The sequence below is a fragment of the Protomyctophum bolini genome, assembly GCF_963924005.1.
Source record: "Protomyctophum bolini genome assembly, chromosome: 7".
Taxonomy (NCBI): Eukaryota; Metazoa; Chordata; class Actinopteri; order Myctophiformes; family Myctophidae; genus Protomyctophum; species Protomyctophum bolini.
The window spans coordinates 3,127,797-3,152,485 of record NC_137868.1 but is presented as its reverse complement, the minus strand read 5'-3'; the positions used below and the strand labels follow the sequence as shown (position 1 = coordinate 3,152,485).

The window sequence follows — 24,689 nt, the reverse complement described above, 5'->3', positions numbered from 1 at the left end:
GAGCAGCTACTGTACACGTCTGTTTGCATCAACATGTTGCTGGCTTCACAATGAATGATAGATTTTATCGTTGCCTCTGCCCGTGTTTAATGGTCAGGATTTCACTGTCCACAGCAGGCAGACCTGTCAAAACTATATGCACTTCCCAAAACTCACAAGACATGCCAGCCACATGTATTATTATAGGCTAAATATGAGCTAAAATAAACAATGTAAATATTCGAATATTTTCGAAAATTACAAATAATTAAGCAATGAAATTCGAATTGGATTATAGAGGTGAACTGACAGCCCTAATATACAGTATGACAGAGGTTCCTTTATGAATATTATCCTTCATATACAGTATGACAGAGGTTCCTTTATGAATATTATCCTTCATATACAGTATGACAGAGGTTCCTTTATGAATATTATCCTTCCTTTATGAATATTATCCTTCATATACAGTATGACAGAGGTTCCCAAAGTGGCGTCTACAAATGTGTACATTCTCAGAGTTAAATGAACAGTGGATTTTACGATATGAATTGGGTTACAGTATGTAGGTTTCCTCTCCACAGCAGAGATGTTCTCCTCACATACAGTAGGCACACTTCACACACACAAACCTTCACCATGGGAAGTTGTCTCATAGTGATAATAAACTCCTATTTCCATAACTTCACACACACACAAACCTTCACCATGGGAAGTTGTCTTATAGTGATAATAAACTCCTATTTCCATAACTTCACACACACAAACCTTCACCATGGGAAGTTGTCTTATAGTGATAATAAACTCCTATTTCCATAACTTTACAGGAAAAGGCTAAACAAAAAAATACCCAGTGTTCCAAATGGATCAGTTTGATAAATTGTTTATAGGATCAATATAAGTAAATGAATATATGATAACACAGTAGTGGCTTTTTCATATATGCATATATATAATTTTTTTCATATTTTCCTATATAATGCCTAATTTGTATATTTAAAATGTTTAAGATTTGTAAAACAATAAATCATTGTCTTTGGGTAAGTAATCAACTGGGGAAGTTTCATGGTGATGATAATCTGATTTAGGTAATGGTTTTGCTACACTCAATTCATGAAAAAGAAAGAGAGAACATATTACTCCAGTTTTGGCATCACTGCACTGGCTTCCGGTTGTTTTTAGGATTGTAAATGATTTTACTTGTCTATAAAGCTCTCAATGGTCTCGCACCTTCCTACCTACATGACTGCCTGCCTAAATATGTCCCAAACCGCCCCCTAAGGTCTTCCACTGCTGGCCTGCTCGCTTTGCCTAAAAAAATGGCAACTAAAAAATACGGGGAAGCAGCTTTTTGCTTCTACGGGCCGTCGGCATGGAACAAGCTCCCACTGTACCTTCGACAGGCAGCCTCTGTAGACCTTTTTAAAGCTCAGCTCAAGACCCACTTCTACAACATTGCTTTTAATTGATCTTTTAATTTTTGTTATTCATGTCCTGACTGTATTGCATTACTGCTTGTTTTTTAATGTCGTTGCCTTGCTTTTCTTTTTTTATTCTCCATTGCTCTGTAAAGCACTTTGAGCTGCATTTCATGTCATGAAAGGTGCTATACAAATTATTATTATTATAATTAACGTTCCAATTTTGGAGCTCACGGACTAAGAACCAAAAAAGAACTGAACCTCTTCCCAGCCGGTGGAAAAGGAGCCATAGTGTTGGCATGCAGTTGAAAGGGCTTCTGGTTTGCCATCCTAACGTATACTTTTATCAATGTGTCTAGTGTTTGTGCAGAACAAAGCCCGGCGAGACGAGTTCTGTCCCAGAAACCTGAAGAAGATGCACATGGTGGTGGACAAGATGATGGTCCACTCTCACCTCAAATATAAAGGTACCGTTCTGGTCCTCTCACCTCAAATATAAAGGTTCTGTTCTGTTCTGGTCCTCTCTCACCTCAAATATAAAGGTTAGTACAGGCCAGGCCAGGGTCCTTTTCAGGCCAAGGACCCTTAGCTGAGAGACAGACGAGACAGGGACCCCTTAGCTGAGAGACGGACGAGACAGGGACCTCTTAGCTGAGAGACAGAATGAGACAGGGACCCCTTAGCTGAGAGACAGACGAGACAGGGACCCCTTAGCTGAGAGACGGACGAGACGGGGACCTCTTAGCTGAGAGACAGACGAGACAGGGACCCCTTAGCTGAGAGACAGACGAGACAGGGACCCTTTAGCTGAGAGACAGACGAGACAGGGACCCCTTAGCTGAGAGACAGACGAGACAGGGACCCCTTAGCTGAGAGACGGACGAGACGGGGACCTCTTAGCTGAGAGACAGACGAGACAGGGACCCCTTAGCTGAGAGACAGACGAGACAGGGACCCTTTAGCTGAGAGACAGACGAGACAGGGACCCCTTAGCTGAGAGACAGACGAGACAGGGACCCCTTAGCTGAGAGACGGACGAGACAGGGACCCCTTAGCTGAGAGACAGAATGAGACAGGGACCCCTTAGCTGAGAGACGGACGAGACAGGGACCCCTTAGCTGAGAGACGGGTGAATCTTGTGGTTGTGTGTCTCTACAGGGACATTGTCCATGCTGGACTGTACCATCTTCCCGGGCCTTGGACGTGACTACCTGGAGACGGAGGTGAACATGTTCCTGCTTCCTCTCCAGGAGAGCGACGGAGACGATGTTCTGTCCAAAGCAGGTCAGAGAACCCCGGTGTTTTCGTCGACTAAAACTAGAGAACCAGTGTTGTTTTCGTCGACTAAAACTAGAGAACCAGTGTTGTTTTCGTCGACTAAAACTAGAGAACCAGTGTTGTTTTCGTCGACTAAAACGAAAAAATGTTCGTCGACTACCTTTTTTTTTTCTCTGACGGAAACTAAATGAAAGCTAAAGCTACGATGACTGAAACTAATATACTGACAATATCGTCAACAAATAAAAACTAGACTAAAGTGTTAGGAAGGGACGATAGTGGACAAGAGATCCAGTATCCAGTCATTTTACACTTGGTTGCATGCTGAAAATTAGCCGATCTACAAGCTCACGGCATATATTGAGTGCTGGGGCATCATGTATCATGGAGCCTTGCACCTAGAAGGGTTTATCTTCTCTAACCTGGAGTGTTAGGGTTGTCTGCTTCGGCTGTACTTTTTTCTTCGGAAATCAACTAAAACCGGTTAATAGATTAATGAATGAATGGAAAATTGACATCCCTACTCTAAACACAATTAACCCATTGTGACCTGGGCACCATTCTACACACGTCTTCTAAAATCCTAACAGTTTTCTGAAAAAGTCAGTCATGTCAGTCGTTCTTCGACTTTTCAAAAATAGCAGACCTACAAGCTCATAGCTCATAGTATTATATGTGTGTATTGATCAGGCTGTGGGACCTCCCCCCTATTGGTATTGATCAGGGTGATTAATAGTATTATTTTTACAATTTAGGCATTTAGCAGACGCTCTTAATCCAGAGCGATTTACATTAAGCAAGAACAAAAAAGCATGGGAATACATCACATAAAAACATTTATCATGAAACATGCGTAAGCTAAGAAAGTAACAGTGGAATATCTATATAATGAAACTATACATATAAACTATACATATATACTACTATGCTATACATATGTACTATGGCGTGCTATGACTACATACAATGCAATTATATGTGCTGTCTACATAACATGCTATAAGTCTGTATCAAATGCTATCTAAGTCTACAGAAATGCTATCTAAGGGGGTGGGGTAAGTGCTACGGGCCATGATGGAGTCTGAAAAGGTGGGTTTTCAGACTACGGCGGAAGATTGGGAGTGATGCTGCAGTTCTGACTGCAATGGGAAGTGCATTCCACAGTTTTGGAGCCAGAAGGGAGAAGAGTTTGGGACGTGTGGAGCGTTGTTGTCCCGGCGTTTTTAGTGAAGGTACTTCCAGCTTCCCTGCGTTGGCTGATCTGAGTGCGCGGGAGGGTTTGTAGGGTTCAATCATACTTGCAAAGATATGGGGGAGCCATACCTTTGGTTGCTTTGAATGCCAGCATCAGAGTTTTGTATTCTGTGCGGGCATTGATCATCTATTTTGTGTATTGATCAGGCTGTGGGACCTCCCCCCTCTTCTCTCTGCTGCCGGGGTACCGCGGACACCCCGCCTTCTCCTCCCTGGTGTCTAAGCTTCGGAGCCAGGTCCTTGCCATGCCCCGCTGTCAGCTGTCACACACCATCCTGACCGAGAAGAACTGGTAACATTTACACCTTTCTGTTGTTCACTGTCTATGAGAAGAACTGGTAACATTTACACCTTTCTGTTGTTCACTGTCTATGAGAAGAACTGGTAACATTTATACCTTTTATTATTACTGTCTATGAGAAGAACTGGTAACATTTACACCTTTTATTATTACTGTCTATGAGAAGAACTGGTAACATTTACACCTTTCTGTTGTTCACTGTCTATGAGAAGAACTGGTAACATTTACACCTTTCTGTTGTAGGTTTGCTTGTAGATCTGCTATTTTTTTCAATAGCACCAAAATGGGTTAATGGCATATTAAGCTAGCAGTTTAGCTCAACGTTGTGAACCGTGCTTAACGCTGCAAAGCGAACGTGTGCGTTTATTTATTTTTCTTTCTTTGCTTGCTTCTCGTTCCAGGTTCCACTACGCCGCTCGCATCTGGGACGGAGTGAAAAAGTCCTCTGCTCTGTCCGAGTACAGCCGTCTGCTGCCCTGAGGGACATGAGGGACATCCATCTGCCCTGTTGGAGGACATCCAGAGACATGGAGGACATACAACGACATGGGGAGCAATGAGGGCCAAGTTGAAGTGATGGCGCACTGAGAAGCTCTCGGTATAGAAAGGTGGTGGTGGTCTTCCGTCCTGTGAGACACTGGGTTTCCACATACTAGGGCCCCCCTACCCAGGGGGGGGGCCCAGGGGTCCAACAGTGACCCCCCCATGTTTCAGATCTGACCGCTAAGGGACCAACGACTGTCCACATCACACTTATTCGCAGGTCAGATTTTGTTTGTATATTCGGACTTTATTATAGCCACCGCTAGGATAATGGCTGATCTACAAGCCCACAGCGTGTCGCAACGCACCGCAACACACCGCGCCGTGCGCTTGTAGATCGGCGTCTTCCAGGTCGTATACAACGAGGTATATATCAGCTGGCTTAAGTGTCCGAGTTTTCCAAAAAGATCTGTTTTCCATTTTAGTTTTTGGTTGTTTTCATCTTGCGTTGTACCGACTGTGTTCAGACTCTCGCGATGTCTCTACTGCGTTCAGACTCTTGCGATGTACCGACTGTGTTCAGACTCTTGCGATGTCTCTACTGCGTTCAGACTCTTGCGATGTGCCGACTGTGTTCAGACTCTGCGAATACAGTTCGCAGAGTCTGAACAGCTTGTAGATCTGTTATTTTTGAAAAATCGTGACAATGTGGCACAAATCTTTGAATATCTATTTCCGAGCATTTCCGAACATTTTGGACTAAAATATTGGCTTCTGGGTGGGGGGGTCCCTGGAACTACATATTTTGAGATGGGGGGGGGGGGGGGTCCGTGGCCCAATGGAGATAATTCTGGGAGTCCTTGACATGAAAAAAGTTGAGCACCACCGACATAGAAACATGGGGTTTTTCAGAAAGAAAATGTTTCTTTTAATCGACCTCAGTCCAAAATGGGTTAAGTGTTAAGTGTGAAACGGATAATAAGGTGTAAAGTGTTGTGACGGTTGCACTGGTGTCTGTCTGTGGTTGGTGTGGTTGGTGTGGTTGCACTGGTGTCTGTCTGTGGTTGGTGTGTAAAAAATAAAATGCAGGAAGCGTGTGGTTAATCTCCAATACGGTCTTATTATGAACCACAACGTTATTGACAACATGAACATACCTTTGGTAACTATGTTCATATTTGATTATATATGATGATTGCGGGTGTGCCAGTACAGTACAGTACAGTACAGTACAGTACAGTAGAGGGGGTGGGCAACTGGCGGCCCGGGGGCCACATCCGGCCCCCACCTTCACTTAATGTGGCCCTCATGTTAATATCAGAATACTGATATCGTATTGATTTCAGCTGTTTACAATTCCAAACCCGCTTTAATTACTTCATGACTAGTACTTGATGACTAGTATTAACATTGTTATTGTCTTTTTGTGTCCAATGTAGTTATGTTAGCAGTTCATAAAGTTAACATAACTATAACTAAATGCATTTGAAATGCAATAAAAATTTTACTTTTCAGGATTCTAATTCAAAAATAGCAAAAGATTATTCAGGTTTTCAGGTTTCCCAACCTTTTTTTGTCCCAGGGCACACTTTTCATAGCCTAAAAATCTCGGGGCACACCTAGATATACGGTGTGTAGGCCTATCTATATACATATGTGTGTGTAGTTCATTTATTAGCCCAAAGCCATACAGAACATCAGACTTTATTGAATAATAAAACCTTGGGGGATTAAAAAAGTGACAACTTTTACAATATCTCCATTAGTGATCGACCGATATGGATTTTGGCCGATATATCCGATCACCGATTAGTGGACAATCAAAAAGCCCGATAGCCGATATTATGACCGATTATGAATAGTAAAAAGAAAAAAAGTAAAAAAAAGTAAAAATAACATAACTTTCAACACAAGAATTCCTTTAAATGTATTGGAGAACATTTATTGCTTAGCAAGCACAAGAACAACATTGTTTTCAGTTACTTCAGTAACACTTCCCCCCCCCCCCCCCTCTCGTGACCCATACAATTGTGCTCCCTCGCCTGATTTGGGGAAAAATGGCTGCCCCCAGTACTTGTTGCACTGTTGTTGACTAGAAGCTCGACCGGCCGCACATTTCATGTATGCGTCGATAATAATCATGCGTTTATAAACAAAGCAGTTCAGTAAAGTTCTCTTACTTTGTGGAAGAAGAAGAATGTCCGTCTCCTTTCACTCCGTTGATGGCGGTGGAACTGCAGCGCACCGTGCCGTGGCTTCCCCTCCTGTGAGACGAGATAAAACATTCGGAAGCGAGTCAGCATGCAGTCAGTCACATAATGCTATTATATTTTACATGAGCGTTACATTACAACGAACGGATTACCTGAAAAACAAGCTCCGTGTTGCTTCTTGGAGAAGTTGAACTGGTGAGTCACGTGAGTGTTTAAGGCGGATTGTGATGGCTCATGGCTGGAAAGTTTTCCACATGTCTCTTTGAGAGAGAGAGAGAGAAAGCGAGACAGACAGTTAATTATTTCCAAGATAATAATAAAGTGTAAATGTATAAGCACGCTGTGAAGGGTTATATAATTGTGTCTATCTTACTTGTAAAACAGCCAGTTTCTCCACGACAAAGCGGCAGGTGAGGGTGTCCCCAGCTCTGTGCACAACATGCTGTGTTTTCTTTTTTCTGTGCTCAGTCAGCACTGCAGAGGATTCATTTGTTTCATTGGCTCATGATGTACGTTTTCAACCAATCGAAGGATCTTTTGGTCGGCATATTGTTAGTGAGAGAGGTTGTTGCGCCAATATTTGCGCATGAGAAAAAATAAAATAATCGGCCTCGATTATTTTTTTTTACCACCGATACCGATATTAATAAAAAACATGAATATCGATCACTAATCTCCATTAACATTATCCAAATTAATTCCTTTATTATATATTAAAAAAATAAAATAAATAGCTCATATGCAATGTGAAATGCCACCTGATTCTTAATCCTTTTCCTTGTCTTTTATTGTGGGCCAACTTGTGAAAGCTGCATGCTTTTATTGTGAAGGGTCTCACAGCCTGCAATATCTCCACGTGCTGAAAATAGCTGATCTACAAGCTCACAACGCGTTGCGTCCGCAACGCGTTGTGAGCTTGTAGATCAGCCATGTATGGACACTTGGACACCTTCATCAAGTTCATCGTTACAAATACATAACTGGGTGGGGCATTCATTTGCATTTCCAACTTGCATCGTTACTTCCAAGTAGTCCAGTGCCCAACGTGCATCACTAGTCTATAGTCATGAATAAATACTGAAACCAGATATAATCATTAATTAAGGAAAGTACAGTATATGCATGTACTACATACCGGTATGTAAACTCTGCATTTCCATTTTCCAGCCATTCAGTTGCAAAATAATGATCTATAAATCAATCTATCAATCGATCCACAAGTCCACGTTTTTTTTTTCTTCATCTCAGATACAAACACGTGTCTTAGGCCACCGCCACACACGCACACGCGTGTGTACGTGCGTGCGTGCGTGTGTTACATACTATGTGTCGACCCAAAACAATTTGTGGGGCCAAAACACATTTTGGCAAAAATTAAAACCAGTTAACATGCAGGAAATAATGTGAAAAAGATATATAATATTGTTAAATTAACTTAATAAATAGGCACATTTATTAATCATATTGATTTTATTGCTTTAGTATGTTTTTTTTTGTATATTTGATTGAAATGAGAGATGTTTGTTCTGTAATGTCAGATAAGACAAGAAAAAAAGAAGAAAAAAGTTTACATAGCCTATTTCTTCCCTGCATGAATCTGCATCTTAAGAGTTTTATTTTGGACAAAGCATTTACATGTTTTAATTTGTAATATTTAATTCCCCTGTGTGAGTCTTCATGTGTAATTTCAGACTGCGTTTATGAAAGAATTCCCGCTTACAAACTGCACAACTGAAGGGTTTTTCACCCGTATGAGTCCACATGTGCGTTCTCAGACCCGCACTTTGGCTGAAGCATTTTTGACAAACCGTACAAGTAAAGGGTTTTTCACCTGTATGGGTCATCGTGTGAGCCTTCAGGTTATGTTTATGAACGAAGGTTTGTCCACAAACTGAACAACTAAAGGGTCTTTCGCCCGTGTGAGTCCTCATGTGTTTCTTCAGATTAGAATTACAATGCAAGCTTTTTTGACAGACTGTACACGTTAAGGGGTTTTCCTCGGCGTGAGTCCTCATGTGCGTATTCAGATGTGAACTTTGACCGAAGCCTTTTTGACAGATGGGACAAGTAAATGGTTTTTCCCCCGTGTGCGTCCTCATGTGTGTCTTCAGGTTATGAGCTTGGCTGAATCTCTGTTCACAGATGGTGCACGGAAATGGCTTTTCCCCCGTGTGAGTCCTCATGTGCCGTTTCAGCAGATGCATTTTGCCAAAGCCCACTTTACCACAGACGGTACAACTCAAGCCTCCCCTCTCCGCGTGACTTGTCGTCGTGGACTGGGTTCGTGTCGACGGGTCGTGGTGGGACAGCTCGTCGCTCAAGGACAATGTGTGTCCTCCTACATTTTGTGCGTCTTGTGATTTCAGTGCGCTTAAAGCCGACTGACTTCCCCTGGTCTCCTGCCAGTCATCGCTGTCTTCGGTGTTGTCAGATTCAGAACGGTCTGAAGGGAGGACCTTGTCGTCATTAGTTGGCCGTGGAGCCCAGTGCTCTTCTACACGTGTTTTCATGTGTTCAGTCGAGGTGCCGGCTACAGGCTCCGTCTCTTTGGTTTCCTCGCCATCTTCACTTTTCACCGCCGGTGGTAATGTCTGTGTTGACCAATCAGCCTCCTCTGCAGGTCTTTGAAGCAGCTCCTCCTCCTCCTGTTCCTCTTTAATCCGTGAAGGTTCCGGTTTATCCTGGACCAGACTGATGATGCTCGTCTCCTGCTCCTCCTCTTTAATCTGTGGAGGTTCAGGATTCATCTGGACCACACTTGATGTTCCTCTCTCCTGCTGTTCAGGGGAAACCTCCGAATCTATCGACGAGATGAGAGGAGGTAAAGTGAGCAGAGAGCAACTCAATTTGTTTTCTGATTGAATAGGATTAATTATCCTACTTAAAGGGACACTTCACCCTTTTTGCAAAAAGATATATGTTAATGACGTTTAGAAGCTTTAGATCACTTTCCTGGGGGTCTTTATGTGTGTAATATGTGGTTTTAGATATTTTAGATTGTAGCAGTGAGCCTGTTGTCTCTGATGTCATGGACACTGGTCTCACTACCTTCCTGGACTACAATTCCCATAATTCTTTGGTGCACTGCTCCTCCTTGTGGAAAGGGGGGAGAGCTGTCTTACTGAGACAACATGTAGTCCAGGAAGGAAGTGAGCCCAGTGTCCATGACATCAGAGACAACAGGCTCACTGCTACAATCTAAAATATCTAAAACCACATATTACACACATAAAGACCCCCAGGAAAGTGTTCTAAAGCTCCTAAACGTCATTAACATATATTTTTTTGCAAAAAGGGTGAAGTGTCCCTTTAATGATTTGTTGTTTGAACTCATTGAACGCCAAATACTTAATAATTGTGTTTTTCATGAAATCCCATGGTGCCAGGAAAGCCTTTTATGTGTTTTTGGGGCTTTGTATTAACACTATTGCCGGGGGAAATTTCAGAATAAAGGCTATAGTGCCAACTTAGCAGATGGGCACATTTTACTCTGCCCCCCAAAACCGGGAGATGAAACTACGTTGCACTAACAGATCTGATCTCTCTTTAGAAGCGTTAATATTCCAAATGAGATGCTTGACAGGTCAGAAATTAGGCCAGAACATTGGCGTTCTGATCAAAACCATGTCCGTCCCAACAGAAATGTGACTTATTGCGGTAACACCCTTAACAACATGAGAAAAAACTGCTGAAGAAACTGGATGAAAGCAGGAAAAGCACTAAGTTACATCACGGTCGTACAGATAAACAGGAAATCATCATGTAGGGAAGGCTATATAGTTAAAGAAAGTAAAAAAAGGGAAACATAATATGTAGGCTACAGTATGGGGGGGAAAAGGGGGGGGGACTGACTTTATTTTTACAGTTTCAAATTGCAGCCCTCTAGGGATTCACATTTCTTAATAGCTGTTGGTAGGGCGTTCCGCAATGTAAACAAGCATCATGCTGGGGTTTAAATCTTCTTTAGCAGACCTTTTATTGAACTGTACTTTCCCCATGCTTTTTCATTCAAAAACTGCTAATAAAGTATGAACTCAATCAACCAGAAACCAACCTACCTTTCGGTAGAGGAATCGGTCAGTAGCTCTTCTTCAGTGTGGACGTGGTGGATGGAGAGTAAAATAATGATTCCAAACGCAAACCAAACTACTTCTGTCTGCCTTAGTTTATTATCACGCCATCTTGGATCTCATTCTGCCGCCGGCTTCCGTACACGAACTCTCGCGATAGTTTGTTTCCGACCGGGACTACTGCGTGCGTGCGCGTGACGTCACGTCGACATGAGATCCAAGATGGCGGAATAAACAGAGGCAGTGTTTTATCTTTATTAGACACAAGTAGTTTGTAGGATTCTTGTATTATCCCGGAGCGTTACTAAACGCACTCTAATACATACATACTGCTAAACACTCTACGGACAGCAGGACGCACTGCTCTATGGTAAGTCTAGGTTAGCATTTAGCATGCTAGCTGCCGTGCTGCTGCTGCCATGGTGTGTGTGTGTGTGTGTGTGTGTGTGCGTGCGTGCGTGTCTGTGCGCTTGCGCGAGTCTCTGTGTGTGCGTTCGTGGGTGTGGGCGTGTGCTTCTGTCTGTGTGCTTGCGTGCACGTCTGTCTGTGTGTGTGTGTGTGTGTGTTTGTGTGTGCGCGCGCGTGGAACTGTCGAGTTTGGCAGAGATCAAGTCATGTGATGTCTGGCATGTCTTTCAGGAAATCTGTTTTTGAAAGGTTCTGAAACTTGTGAAATGTTCAGAATTAAAATGCGTTGTGTGTTGTTGATTGAAAATTGTATTCACAGTTTGCAGAATATTGTTTATTGTTTATAAGGATCCCCATTAGCTTTTGCCTTGACAAAAGCTAGTCTTCCTGGGGTCCGACACAGACAAACATTTAACAAAGTCAATACAATCGTTTACAAACACTAACTCAAAATAAAACATAGTCAAATAAAATATAAAATAAGAAATAGATAACATAGGAGAAAGAAAAACAAAGAAAAACATAGCAAATTACTTTCAACACATTATACATTTGAATTATTATTTTCCCAGGGTTACTGCAGTATGGTTTACATACAGACTTATAGCATGTTATGTAGACAGCATAAGTGTATGTATGTGCTATTGTCATAGCACGTCATAGTACATATGTATAGCATAGTAGTAGTAGTATAGATGTATAGCTTATATGTATAGTTTCATTATAGATATTCCACTGTTACTTTCTTAGCTTACGCATGTTTCATGATAAATGTTTTTATGTGATGTATACCCATGCTTTTTTGTTCTTGCTTAATGTAAGTCGCTCTGGATTAAGAGCGTCTGCTAAATGCCTAAATTGTAAATTGTACATAAAGTGTTCTTTTAACTTGATTTTAAAGATGAATTTTGTATTTGTATTGGTTATACACTTTGGTAGTGCATTCCAACCTATTACTGCTCTATAGATAATAGAAGATTTAAGAATATTTATTATTTGCACATAGAATAGGTACATAGTTCAAGTTAACGAAAGTACTGGTAAATACAAAAACTGCTAAGAGGTTTAAAACCAGAAAAAGCACTATCAAAATAATTTAAAGACCTACAGATATACAATACACAGCTATGCAAACAAATCATCACAGTTAGAAAAAAGGTTAAACCTGTAGACCTACATTTTAGAAAAGAAGGGAAGGACCTAAACTTTTTTATAGGGGCCAGTTTCAAATTGCAGCCACTCGTAAGTGCACTTTTAAGAGCGGACAATTAAGAGCGGTTTTGAAGTAGTCTAGGGATTCACATTTCTTAACGACTGTTGGCAGGGTGTTCACATACAGGCCAGTCAGATTTGACCCAAAAGAAATGGCAAAAGTAATCGTTCAAGGTTTTTAAGAGCGGTTTTGAAGTAGTCTAGGGATTCACATTTCTTAACGACTGTTGGCAGGGTGTTCACATACAGGCCAGTCAGATTTGACCCAAAATAAATTGCAAAAGTAATCGTTCAAGGTTCTTTTATAATCCTTTAGGGTCAAAAATAGAGTATTATATACGTTGTGGATCATGGTAAATTCAGGGGTTGAAAGTTGGAGTACCATTAAAAACGTTGGGTTATAACGTAACCCTGGTTATGTAAACAAACATTAGCGAGCAATCCGCTTATTCTAATTGGCGCCATTTGCGTCATGACGTATTGCGTAGCTCCTCCCCGGGCTCAAACAGAAAAAACAAGCATGTACATTTTGGCAATTTTATTGACATAGTATACAGACAGTTTCATAGCCACATGCATGCAATTGTAAGCGGCACAGTCTGACGGTCAGGTAAGGCCTAGCAGTACTGTCCGTGGCTGTGGTCCGCGAGTCTCGGACCCGGGGTAGTCCATGCCGTCCATGCCGTGCAGACCTCTACTGCGTCTCGGGACCCCTCTGTGGGGGAACCGGGTGGGTCGGCACCGGGAGGACCCGTGCCGTCCTACTGTCGCGGCGTTTTCCCTGAGCCACCAGTGTGGTGGTGCAGGGGGGGTTTCCGGGAGGGTCCGCCCGTCGTAGGCGGCGGGACTCCTCCAGAGCGTCCTGGTTAGCTCCGGCAACCCTGACGATCTCGTCCACTGCCCCGTGGAAAAAGGTGGTCCGGGGTGATGGCGCAGTCCGGGACCGGGTGGAGTTCCAGCCACCTGGTCCTCTCCTGGACCACGCACAGGGCCATGGCCCGTCCCAGGAACACTCACAGGGCCATGGCCCGTCCCAGGGAGACTGTGGCCACCCTAGTGAGGCCCTACTTTATAGTACAGGTCAATACAGAACTAATATAAAGTAGGATAATCAATCTTATCCAACCAGAAGACAAATTGAGGTTTTTCTCTGCTGACGTTTACCTCCTCTCACCTCCTCCTAGATCTCTCACTCTCTTCACACACACTGTGTAAAGAGGCGGCTTCCCCTGAACAGCAGGAGAGGAGCTCCAGTCTGGTCCAGATGAATCCAGAGCCTCCACAGATTAAAGAGGAACAGCAGGAGGAGCTAAATGGTCAGTCACTTTCTTGTTTGTCTCTCTGCATTTCTAGAGCTGATATTGTATAATCTCTTCTCTCCATTGATTTGGCTATCAAGTGGCCTGTCTATTTTTAGTTATTAATACCATGTAAAGCTTTAATGGAAGAAGGGGGGAAAAACATTAGGGCCCTATCGTTGTTGCCACCCTATGTCTTATTTAAAAGTGTAGTGAAATATATAATATATATCACATTTTTACAATCACATATCAACAGTCATCATATGACCATAGCAAACAATTGATACCAAAACAATGGGAACATTTACATTTTTGTGTATTTTTTAATGTTTGTTTTCAAAATGCCATTGTCAATGAAGAGACGTTTAATGTTTGTTTTTAGTTCAATGTTTGTTTTAAAAACGCCATTGACAATGAAGGGGAAATTTACGTCATCTTGTCCCCAACACAAACATTAAATCCCATTTTGTTTTTTTTACATCATCATTACATCATCCTCGATGTTGTAAGAGGATAAGAGCGCCCCTCACTGCACGCGGGTGCGATTTGTATATCAAAAGTCCATCCATACAAATCCAATTCTAGTTACTTCCTTTGAACGACTGCGTGATGACGTGTCGAGCCTCACGCGAAGCTTGGATTAACTCACCTGTTTGATTCCCATCTCTGGGCGACTGTTCAAACACAGCTGCTTTTGATTTCAGAAATACCCGGTTTTTAATCCCATTCAAGAGGACAATCAGACAGGGTATTAATAAACTGCAGCAGCACGCTAATATACAGTATGTATCTGAAAACATTATGGGTTAGAAATAAGCCATGAGCTTTGCTGTCCGTCTCTATGTCCGTCTCTATGTCCATGTGCACACGTCACGCATGGAGCAGAGCTATACGTCCCATAGCCGGGAGGGACGTGACGTCCTGATTGGTTCAGCTTTTGGGACGGCTTTCCGTTTCAGGCTGAAACTTCAATATAAAATGCCCAAATTAACCATTTCACTGTCTTTAATGCACAAGGCAGCTCCGTTACCCCGTCTTTAATGCACAAGGCAGCTCTGTTACCTTCCTCGTTGAACCTTACACCTTACCGACTGCCTAGTTACCCGGTAGAGGTGTGTGGCGCTACATTATCCGTAAAATAACAGCCCACACACTTAAAGGAGAATTCCATACAAGAAGGCTTTCTTACCTTTATTTGTAGTTGTTACGTCCCCACCAAAGAGGTCCAGGTGTTATTTTGTGCAAAAGCGCATTGTCAGTGAAAACTGAAACCAAGGTGTACTAGAATGCTTATAAGTAAACGATGGAACATGCTAGAAACATAATTCTTTTTTCGGTGTAAAGTAGAGACTTGCACCTTTAAAATGAGACATTCCGTGACATTGTGGTCATATCGCACATATTTCTATTGTCATTCAAAAAGTCGCCAAAGCTGGCCCAAGGCACAATAAGATGTTATTAAGGGCAGCCATAAGAGGGTTAGAACGCTTTTTTCTCTGAATCCTTTCTCAGATTGAAGTGTTTAAACAGAACGTTGATGTTAGCGGCCGCCGCAACCTCGCGGTTACAACATTAACGCTTCTGAAGACTTAAAAAGACACATTAGCTTCATTAGGCAATTTTGATTCCTGTTCTTTGGGGGAAGTGAATTTTTGGGGGTCTTCAAAATAAAAAAGTATCCGGCGGCATTATAAGTTGCAGCTAATAATCAAGTCAATTGTATCTGTGTTGCCTAGAGTTCCTGCAGCCCCCGGTGTCTAGAGAGGAGGTTCCACCTGAACGGCAGGAGAAGAACTCCAGTCCGCTCCAGGAGGAACCAGAAGCTCCACACATTAAAGAGGAACAGGAGGAGGAGCTGCTTCAAAGACCAGAGGAGGCTGATGGGTCAACGTTGACATTTACATTGAAAAGTGAAGACGAAGAAGAAGATGATGATGTTGACGACGATGATGATGATGATCATGATGATGATGATCATGATGATGATGACGGTGGTGATGAAAACAGAGAGACAGAGCCCCTAGCTGGCACCTCAGCTGAACACATGAAAACACAAGCTTACATACAGTACTGGGTAGCGTCACAATCGAGCAATGACGACCGGCTCCTCTCTTCACACCGCTCTAAATCCGCTGAAGACAGTGATGACGGGGAGGAGACCGGGGGAGACCGTCGGTCAGCTTCGAACAAACAACAAAAGGCACACCATGTAGGAGGACAAACGCCGTCTCCGGGCGACAAGCCGCCCGCGGACCTGAAACCGTCGCCGAAACACGCGGGGAAGAAGAAGAGCTTTAGCTGCGCGGTTTGCGAACAAACGTTCAGTCAGCGCATGAACCTCACGGTGCACATGAGGACTCACACGGGCGACAAGCCCTTTGCTTGCACCGTCTGTCAAAAGATCTTCAATCACCAGAGCAATCTGAAGACACACATGAGGATTCACACGGGGGAAAAACCCTTCAATTGCACGGTCTGTGAACAGAAGTTCAGTCATAAACTCAGCCTGAAGACACACATGATAACCCACACGGGGGAGAAACCGTTCACTTGTAAACTGTGTGAACAACAGTTCAGTCAAAGTATGAATTTCAAGGCACACATGAGGATCCATTCGGGTGAAAGGCCCTTCAACTGTACAATTTGCGGCCAACACTTCAGTCATAAAATTAGCCTGAAGACACACATGAGGATCCACACAGGGGAAAAACCCTTCACTTGTAAAGTCTGTGAACAGAAATTCAGGCATAATCGCAGTCTGAAGACACACATGGCAATCCACACGGGTGAAAAGCCCTTTACCTGTACACTTTGTCAAAAATGCTTCCATCATAACTTTAGTCTGAAAGCACACATGAGGACTCATACGGGTGAGAAGCCCTTCACTTGTGTAATCTGTGAACAGTTGTTCAGTACAAATGTCACTCTGAAGAGGCACATGAAGACTCACACCGGCGAAACCCCGTTCACGTGCACGATCTGTCAAAAGAGCTTCAATCGCAATTACAGTCTGACGACGCACATGAGGACTCATACGGGGGAAAAACCCTTTAGCTGTGCAGTCTGCGAACAAAAATTCAGCCATAAACTCAGCCTAAAGACACACATGATAACGCACACCGGTGAAAAACCCTTCGCTTGTGCAGTTTGTCAAAAACGCTTCAATCACAATTCTAGTCTGAAGACACACATGAGGATTCATACGGGTGAAAGACCCTTTAGTTGTACAATCTGTGAACTCAAGTTCAGTCATAAACTCAGTCTGAAGGCTCACATGAGGACTCATACGGGTCCCTTTGCTTGTACGGTTTGTGAACAGCAATTCAGTCAAAATGCTACTCTAAAGAGGCACATGATGACTCACGGGGCGGCCATAGCCGAGTGGTTGGCGAGCCCACCTGGGGAGCCAGAGCCCCTGGTGGTCACTGCTGTGGTAAATTCGTTAATGTGAAGAAACACATTATGACTCGTACAGGAGAAAAACCCTTTATTTGTGATGTTCGTGAACGACCAATTCAGTCAAACTGTTACTCTGAAGAGATAAGACACAGGAGGACTCATACTGGTGAAAAGCCCATCACTTGTATAGTTTGCGAACAAAAATGTAATCGTACAAACTGTTACTCTGAAGACACACATGAGGACGCATTCAGGTGAAACACCCTTTGGTTGTTCACTTTTCAATTGTAATGGGGACAAACTGCAGGTTGAAAAAGGCCCTCAGCTCTGATGACTTGGCCCTGCTGGTCTCGGACAGGGTCAAACTGCAGGTTGAAAAAGGCCCTCCTCAGCTCTGCACTCGGCACGTTCTACCGGCTCGCTGATAACAAACCATTAATACGCCTGAAAAAAAACTATCCATTCTCTTTGGATCAAATAGTAATCTCAGCAAGGCTTCTCAGTCAAAGTGGGTGACAATGTTATCACATCAAAAGATGAAATTATATACCTACCTATAGGTTCCATCCCGGAGGCAAATCTTTCCTGTGATGAAATGGCATCACATGTAATCACATGTAATCACAAAAGTCAACTCAACCAAAGAACAAGATTTTTGTACAGGATCTCCCCACTTTGGTCAGTGCGAATACTTTGAAGACTTTAAAGGTAGAGTAAGTGATTTCACTCAAAAAAACCTTAGGTTTCGTTTTTGGCTGTGGGACCTAAGCCTTCGTCCAATCAGGATAGAGAGTCAAAAACGAAACCTAAGGTTTTTTTTTACCCCCAGGGGTTAACTGGGGACAGGGAGGGAACTCCTTATATGGTCAGCACACTCTATAGTAGTGAGGATTATCACAACAAAACAAAAAAAAAAGTGATATTTGAATTAAGTGAAATCACTGACTCTACCTTTAACTATAGGAGCACTCATTGGAGGTTCCCTCGACTAAAACTGACCCCAGTACAGTCAAAGTCCCGTCCCCTTTTAGTTTTACTGTACATATTTTTTTTATTGCGAACCGTTTATACAATGTTTATTTTTTATTTAATTTTTTCATTTGCATAATAAACTGCATACTTTTTTATATCATTAAATGTTCTGATGAGTTGAAAGTGTAAACAAGCCATCGTGCGTTTGGGGTTTTCAATCCTCTTAGCAGACCTTGTATTCTTTATTCTTTCTCGTATAATTCTATTCCACGATTTTGTAACCCATTTCTCACCCCTGTGTCAATTATCTAATGTGATCCTGGGCTCTACACACCCTCCGCCAACCTGGGGAGAGCAACGGACTTGAACTCATGCTTCCTTCATGCCTGAGTGTCCAAGTTGCTCCTTTACACCTGATAGGGGGGAGTTTCCCTGGTTGGACGTCGTAGCGCGTGGAAGGAACACGTTATTCCAACCAGTTCCTTTCCCCTCCATCAGGCGCCCCGGCTGGCCAGGGGGAGGCAGTATAGAGACCAGGATTACTGCATGTTTTTTGTGAGGATACCTACCCTAGGGGACACGGGGAGAACATGTGAGGGTACCTACCCTAGGGGACACGGGGAGAACATGTGAGGGTACCTACCCTAGGGGACACGGGGAGAACATGTGAGGGTACCTACCCTATAGGGGACACGGGGAGAACATGTGAGGGTACCTTCCCTAGGGGACACGGGGAGAACATGTGAGGGTACCTACCCTAGGGGACACGGGAAGAACATGTGAGGGTACCTACCCTATAGGGGACACGGGGAGAACATGTGAGGGTACCTACCCTATAGGGGACACGGGGAGAACATGTGAGGGTACCTACCCTAGGGGACACGGGGAGAACATGTGAGGGTACCTACCCTAGGGGACACGGGGAGAACATGTGAGGGTACCTACCCTATAGGGGACACGGGGAGAACATGTGAGGGTACCTACCCTATAGGGGACACGGGGAGAACATGTGAGGGTACCTACCCTAGGGGACACGGGGAGAACATGTGAGGGTACCTACCCTAGGGGACACGGGGAGAACATGTGAGGGTACCTACCCTAGGGGACACGGGGAGAACATGTGAGGGTACCTACCCTATAGGGGACACGGGGAGAACATGTGAGGGTACCTACCCTAGGGGACACGGGGAGAACATGCAAACTCCACTCAGAAAGGCCCTTTTGCCAACCCCACCTCAGGTACGGGCACTGATGACCGGGACCTTGTATTCAACTGTGCTCTCACGTGCTTTATTCTACTAACTGTTAATAAAGTTTTCAATCAATTAATCAAATCTGCTTTTTATATTGCCTTGTAACCGGGTGGGGATGTATCTTCCCAGCATGCATTGTTTCCCAACAGTGTTGTTTTTGGCATTTGATTTCAGTTTTAGTCATTGGTCTCTTGAATAAGTTGTCATTTAGTTTTAGTCACATTTTAGTCACCTGGAATGTTTTATTGTCTAGATTCAGTCGACTAAATATTATCATATAGGATTTTAGTCGACTAAATCTACCGTTGATTTAGACTAAAATGTGTTTTGGCGGGCCCTTGATGCCGTCGTAATGTAACGAGTTGTTTTTACACTTGCTGAAAATAGCCGATCTACAATCTCACAATTAACGCGTTGCGAGCTTGTAGATCGGCTATCTTCAGCATGCAACCAAGGGTAAAGTGACTTAAGCCCAACAACACACACCGTCTGCGAACGCCGCGCGTCAAAACAGCCAACCTCCGTTATTTCCAATGAACCTATCTATCCCACACCGGTGGCGTCCGACGCGCGTTCACGCCTCGCCTGACGCACCGATACGCCACCGTCGCTGCTCACCCGGTGTGTGTGTTGGGCTCAATACTGGATCTCTTGTCCACTAGTCCCTTTCTATAGCATTTTTGTCTAGTTTTTATTTGTTGACGAAAATGTCAACTAATATTTATTCTTAGTTTTAGTCCTCGTAGCCAATCCGACCGCTGTGCACATATATAGGCACATACTGATGATCTTATTTTGTGCACAGATCTGCATGCATGTGCGTGCAAACGCAAGTTGTGTGTGGACCAGTGGCGTGCACAGACATTTAGAGGGGCAGGTGCTCAAGTGGAAAAAAAGGGCACCTTGTGCAGCGCATTTTCGGGCGGGAACCCATTTTGGTGCTTTAGCTATTGGGAAAAAAGCAGATCTACAAGCTCATAGCGCGCCGCCGAGTGGCGCGCTATGAGCTTGTAGGTCTGCTATTTTTTTTAAATCGAAGAACCACTGACATAGAAACATAGCTTTAGATCATGTTTTATTGTATCGTAGTTTCCGACCAGGTCTCTGAATCTGTGGACATTATTATTATTACTGACCGGGCGTTCTCTCCGGTCGGGTCCAGACCCTCCCTGGCGTGCAGAGCCAGGTCCAGCGTGGCCCGGACCACCTCCATCAGGTGGTAGTCCTCTCCGGTCGGGTCCAGACCCTCCCTGGCGTGCAGAGCCAGGTCCAGCGTGGCCCGGACCACCTCCATCAGGTGGTAGTCCACGCCCACGCCGGCGTCGCTGACGTTCCGCGAGGCCGCCAGGCGCTCCAGCGCCTCGTCGGGGATGGGCGCCCCCGTGCGGTGGTGCCGGGACATCCTCCGCAGAGGCTCCGCCTCCCAGGCCCAGTTCTCCAGCAGCTGCGACGGCGCCTCGGCGAAGTCCTCCTCCACGTGGAAGGAGGAGAACGCGGCGTACTCCACCTGGGCGCAGAGCAGGTGCACGGCGTGGCCTATCACGTGGCAGAGCGTCACCACGTCCTCGTGCTCCAGGAGGAGCGTGGCGGGGGCCGCGGCCGCCAGGGGTTTGCCGAAGTTGGTGAGCACGGCGGCGACGGCCGGCTGCCTGCTCCCGTCGGGCCGCAGACAGCCGGGCTGCAGCGGGAGGCAGGCCGCGTCTTCGTCCTTCCCCGCGCGGGACAGCAGGTCCAGGTACAGCCGTCCCAGCGGCTGCCCGGAGGCGCGGTCGGTGACGCGGTACAGCGCCACGTCCGGGTGCCAGGCGGGGCCGCCGCCGTGGCGCACCGGGCTGAAGGACAGGCCCAGCACGTCCTGGCAGAAATCCAGCAGACCCCGGGTCACGACCTCCAGGGGGAAGTACTCGTTCAGGCGCGGCGGCGGCGGCGGGCCGGGCGCGGCGGCGTCGGTCGTCTTCTTGTTCCTCAGCGGCTTCAGCTTGTGGCTCAGCTCATTGAGGAAGGCCGACACCTTCTTGGGAGACCCGGCCATGTTGTTCTTCAGGACCAGGTCGGCGTAGGTTCTGAAGCCCAGCAACGTGCTCTTCTGAGCGAGCAGCGCCAGCACCTTCTCCACGGCTAAATGGTCTGTGTTTATCAACTTCTTCTCGATGTTCCTCAGCTTTTTCCGTTGAGCCTTGGGGAGATGCAGGCCGTTCTCGTGTCTCTCCATGGTCTCCATGTATGTCTCCATGTAGGCCTCCATGAGACTCCCCGCGTCCACCTTCATCCCCAGAGCTTCGACCCACAGGCCGCCGCCGGGACTCCCCTCGGACGCCTCGGCCTTCGTGGCACGACTGCGTAGGTTATTGATATACCTGAACTGGCTCAATTCCATCGTGTCTTGCAGCTCTTTGACGCTGATCCCGAGCCGCATGTTACCTCCTGTCCTCCGCGGAGAGACTCCCTTGGTCCACCGTCATCCCCAGAGCCAGGACCCTCTGGTAGACGTCCTTCCTCCTGCTCGCCACGTCCACCTCGAACTCCCGCAGCCTCCGGTGCGCCTCGGCGCTGGCCGTCCTCCCCTCCTTGCTGGAGGAGACGCGGCGGGGGAAGGTCAGCGTGCTCCTCTGGGCGGCGTAGCGGGCGTCCAGGTGGCCCAGGGCCTTCAGGGTGTTGCCCAGGGTGACGGCGTCCAGGCCCAGGGCGCCCACAGCGTCGTACGCCTCCTCGGTCCGGGCCACCAGCTCCTCCGACATCCGGCGGATCTGCTCGGGGCGAAGGTCCCAGCGCAGGAGGCTCTCGGCGGGGCCGCCGCTCAAATCCGCCTCTCCTCTCCGCTGGGAGTTTCCATTTCTCTTCTGGGTGAAAAATCTATCCGATCTCAATGCTTTGTTTGAGCTTCTGTGAGAGTCTGGAGAGTTTGGATCTTTAGTTACTTACGCTTTTGGAGAGGTTATAAAGCATGTAAACGGAGAGGGACGAAAAGTGGCCAAGAGCTGGACTGTTGCTTTGCATGCCTCGAGACCCCGCTGTGGTTGTCAGACCGTGACACGCCACATGTTGGTTATATATGGAGTCCGAAGGTCGGGCATGCCCAAAGATGGAGTCTATGATGTCCAACTTACATACCACATGTCAGTTATCTCCATATATGGAGTCCGAAGGTCGGGCATGCCCAAAGATGGAGTCTATGATGTCCAACTTACATACCACATGTCAGTTATCTCCATATATGGAGTCCTAAGGTCGGGCATGCCCAATGATGGAGTCTATGATGTCCGACTGACAGTTAACTCCATATATGGAGTTCCAGGCATTTTATGTACACTCAATTATAGACCCATGAGATGGAACTGCAATTAAGGGTCCATTTGGTGTGTGTACCACTGATTTGATTGGCTGAGCATGGAATGTGATAAGACAAGAAGTGAGCACTTACTATGAGACCTAGCAGATCATGTCTGTCTGTCTGTGTGTCTGTCTGTGTGTCTGTCCCGCTGTTACCCAAATATGGAGTGTGTTGCAAACAAATCACTCAGCTCCATATATGGGCACAAAAGGGGCCAACTTAAAAAAAAGAAATACTTAAAAAAAAAAAATCTTAAAAAACCCCAAATATGTACGAGCTGCGTTCGCTTCCCGCGTTTGCGCGTCTTACTTGTACGTAGTAGATTAGCGAAGTTTACTTTAGTCAGTAACGCTGACACGCATTGTTTTGTAGTCGACAGGCAGGAACAACAGGCAGCAACTTCCTTTTCCCTTAAAACCGATTTTTCTCAATAAAAGCTACAGGCTACGAGAGCTTTTCCTTTTCCCCTCAATAAAGTTGCCGCCTGTTGTTCCTGCCTGTCGACTATACAGAACAATACTATACAACGTGACGTAACGATATCATCCGCTCCCCCGACAGGATCGTACGGACTTTTGAAACAGAGACCAGGCTTTCCTCCGAGGCGGTGGAAAGCCTGGCGAGGCCAGGTTAGGAAATGTACACCACTTTGCCCTCGGGATGTTTCCATTATTATATTATTTCCATTATTTCAGCAACAATTCAGAGCATGACTCAGTCATGACTCCGTCACTTTCCCGTCCAAAGAGACGCCCTTGTCTTACAAGTAGGATGAGTAGGCTATTGTTTATTGTTTATAAGGATCCCCATTATAGCTTTTGCCTTGTCAAAAGCTATAGTCTTCCTGGGCAAAATAAAACATAGCTAAATAAAATATAAAATAAGAAATAAAAAAACATATAGGAGAAATAAAAAACAAAGAAAAACATAGCAAAAAAATCACTTTCAACACATTATACGTAATAATTTGAATTATTATTTTCCCAGGGTTACTGCAGTATGGCTATATAGGCTAATACAGCCTAATTTAGTTTAGCCTATACTATTGCTAAACATCGTTGTTTTATAATATCAGATAATATCAATTAACTCTGCAAACAGTGACGTAGTAGACTGTAGGTCACCATCTATCCATAATCCCTAAATGTACAGTATTTGCCTTTTCTTTTACTATTTTGAAAAACATTTTAAAATATAGTTCAACTCTGATCTATACATCGAGACATTGTGAGCTTGTAGATCGGCTATTTGAGTGCAACGAACCATGTGCAACCCTTATTCGGCAAAAACAGGGGACTAAATTATTTTCGCTCCTATGCCACCAAAATGTGGAACGCCCTACCAACAGTCATTAAGACATGTGGATCCCTTGACTCCTTCAAAACCGCCCTCAAAGGGCACCTATACGGACGGCTGCAATTCGAAACTGGCCCCTCGTAAAAATCTGAAAGAAATACTTCCACTGAACATAGTCGATGTAAAAGCTCTCAACGCGTCACAGCGCTGAGAGCTTATTGCGAACGCAGTGAGCACTTACTATGAGACCTAGCAGATCATGTCTGTCTGTCTGTCTGTGTGTCCGTGTGTCACGCTTTTGTGCCCATATATGGAGCTGCTTTGGGGACTCCTTATATGGTTATGGCTGAGTCATGGTGACATGAGTGTGACGGCGTATCGGGCCAAACCCGTACAGTATGTATGACTTCCCTCTATAGCCACCCACACATTCACACAGAAGTATAAAGCTATGGGGCTGCTCGGCTTTCACGGGGAAAGTTTCTCGTATACAAAAACAGCCATTGTTCTTGTTCCTC

The 24,689-nt window shown here is 45.0% G+C and overlaps 3 protein-coding genes across 5 annotated transcripts in view; 2 read left to right on the top strand and 1 right to left on the bottom strand.

Annotated features, from left to right (window-relative positions):
- smg9 (SMG9 nonsense mediated mRNA decay factor) overlaps positions 1-5,480 on the top strand; it is a 24,103-nt gene extending 18,623 nt beyond the window's left edge. For 2 of the 3 annotated variants that reach the window (XM_080768490.1, XM_080768489.1), the window contains 4 exons: positions 1,760-1,867; positions 2,559-2,684; positions 4,080-4,224; positions 4,635-5,480. In XM_080768490.1, the coding sequence (XP_080624616.1) occupies positions 1,760-1,867; positions 2,559-2,684; positions 4,080-4,224; positions 4,635-4,713 (458 nt within the window). In that variant the 3' untranslated portion in view covers positions 4,714-5,480. The remainder of the gene's footprint in view (positions 1-1,759; positions 1,868-2,558; positions 2,685-4,079; positions 4,225-4,634) is intronic. The other variant, XM_080768491.1, reaches the window with a different exon arrangement.
- A 2,192-nt stretch (positions 5,481-7,672) lies between these two features.
- Positions 7,673-11,076, bottom strand: LOC308318829 (uncharacterized protein). Its single transcript, XM_080768496.1, has 2 exons — positions 10,988-11,076; positions 7,673-9,729 (listed from the first exon to the last, which is right to left on the bottom strand). The coding sequence occupies exon 2, from the start codon at positions 9,674-9,676 to the stop codon at positions 8,570-8,572; it is 1,107 nt and encodes a 368-aa protein (XP_080624622.1). The 5' UTR covers positions 9,677-9,729; positions 10,988-11,076; the 3' UTR covers positions 7,673-8,569.
- A 154-nt stretch (positions 11,077-11,230) lies between these two features.
- Positions 11,231-18,010, top strand: LOC308318824 (uncharacterized protein). Its single transcript, XM_080768488.1, has 3 exons — positions 11,231-11,369; positions 13,804-13,935; positions 15,657-18,010. The coding sequence occupies exons 2-3, from the start codon at positions 13,884-13,886 to the stop codon at positions 17,369-17,371; spliced, it is 1,767 nt and encodes a 588-aa protein (XP_080624614.1). The 5' UTR covers positions 11,231-11,369; positions 13,804-13,883; the 3' UTR covers positions 17,372-18,010.
- The last annotated feature ends 6,679 nt before the right edge of the window (positions 18,011-24,689 follow it).

Bases quoted from the DNA above. Each gene is read 5' to 3' on its own strand.
- LOC308318829 (XM_080768496.1), bottom strand. From the start codon at position 9,676: ATGAATCCTGAACCTCCACAGATTAAAGAGGAGGAGCAGGAGACGAGC.
- LOC308318824 (XM_080768488.1), top strand. From the start codon at position 13,884: ATGAATCCAGAGCCTCCACAGATTAAAGAGGAACAGCAGGAGGAGCTA. The intron at 13,936-15,656 runs GTCAGTCACTTT...TGTGTTGCCTAG, and splicing joins ACAGCAGGAGGAGCTAAATG to AGTTCCTGCAGCCCCCGGTG.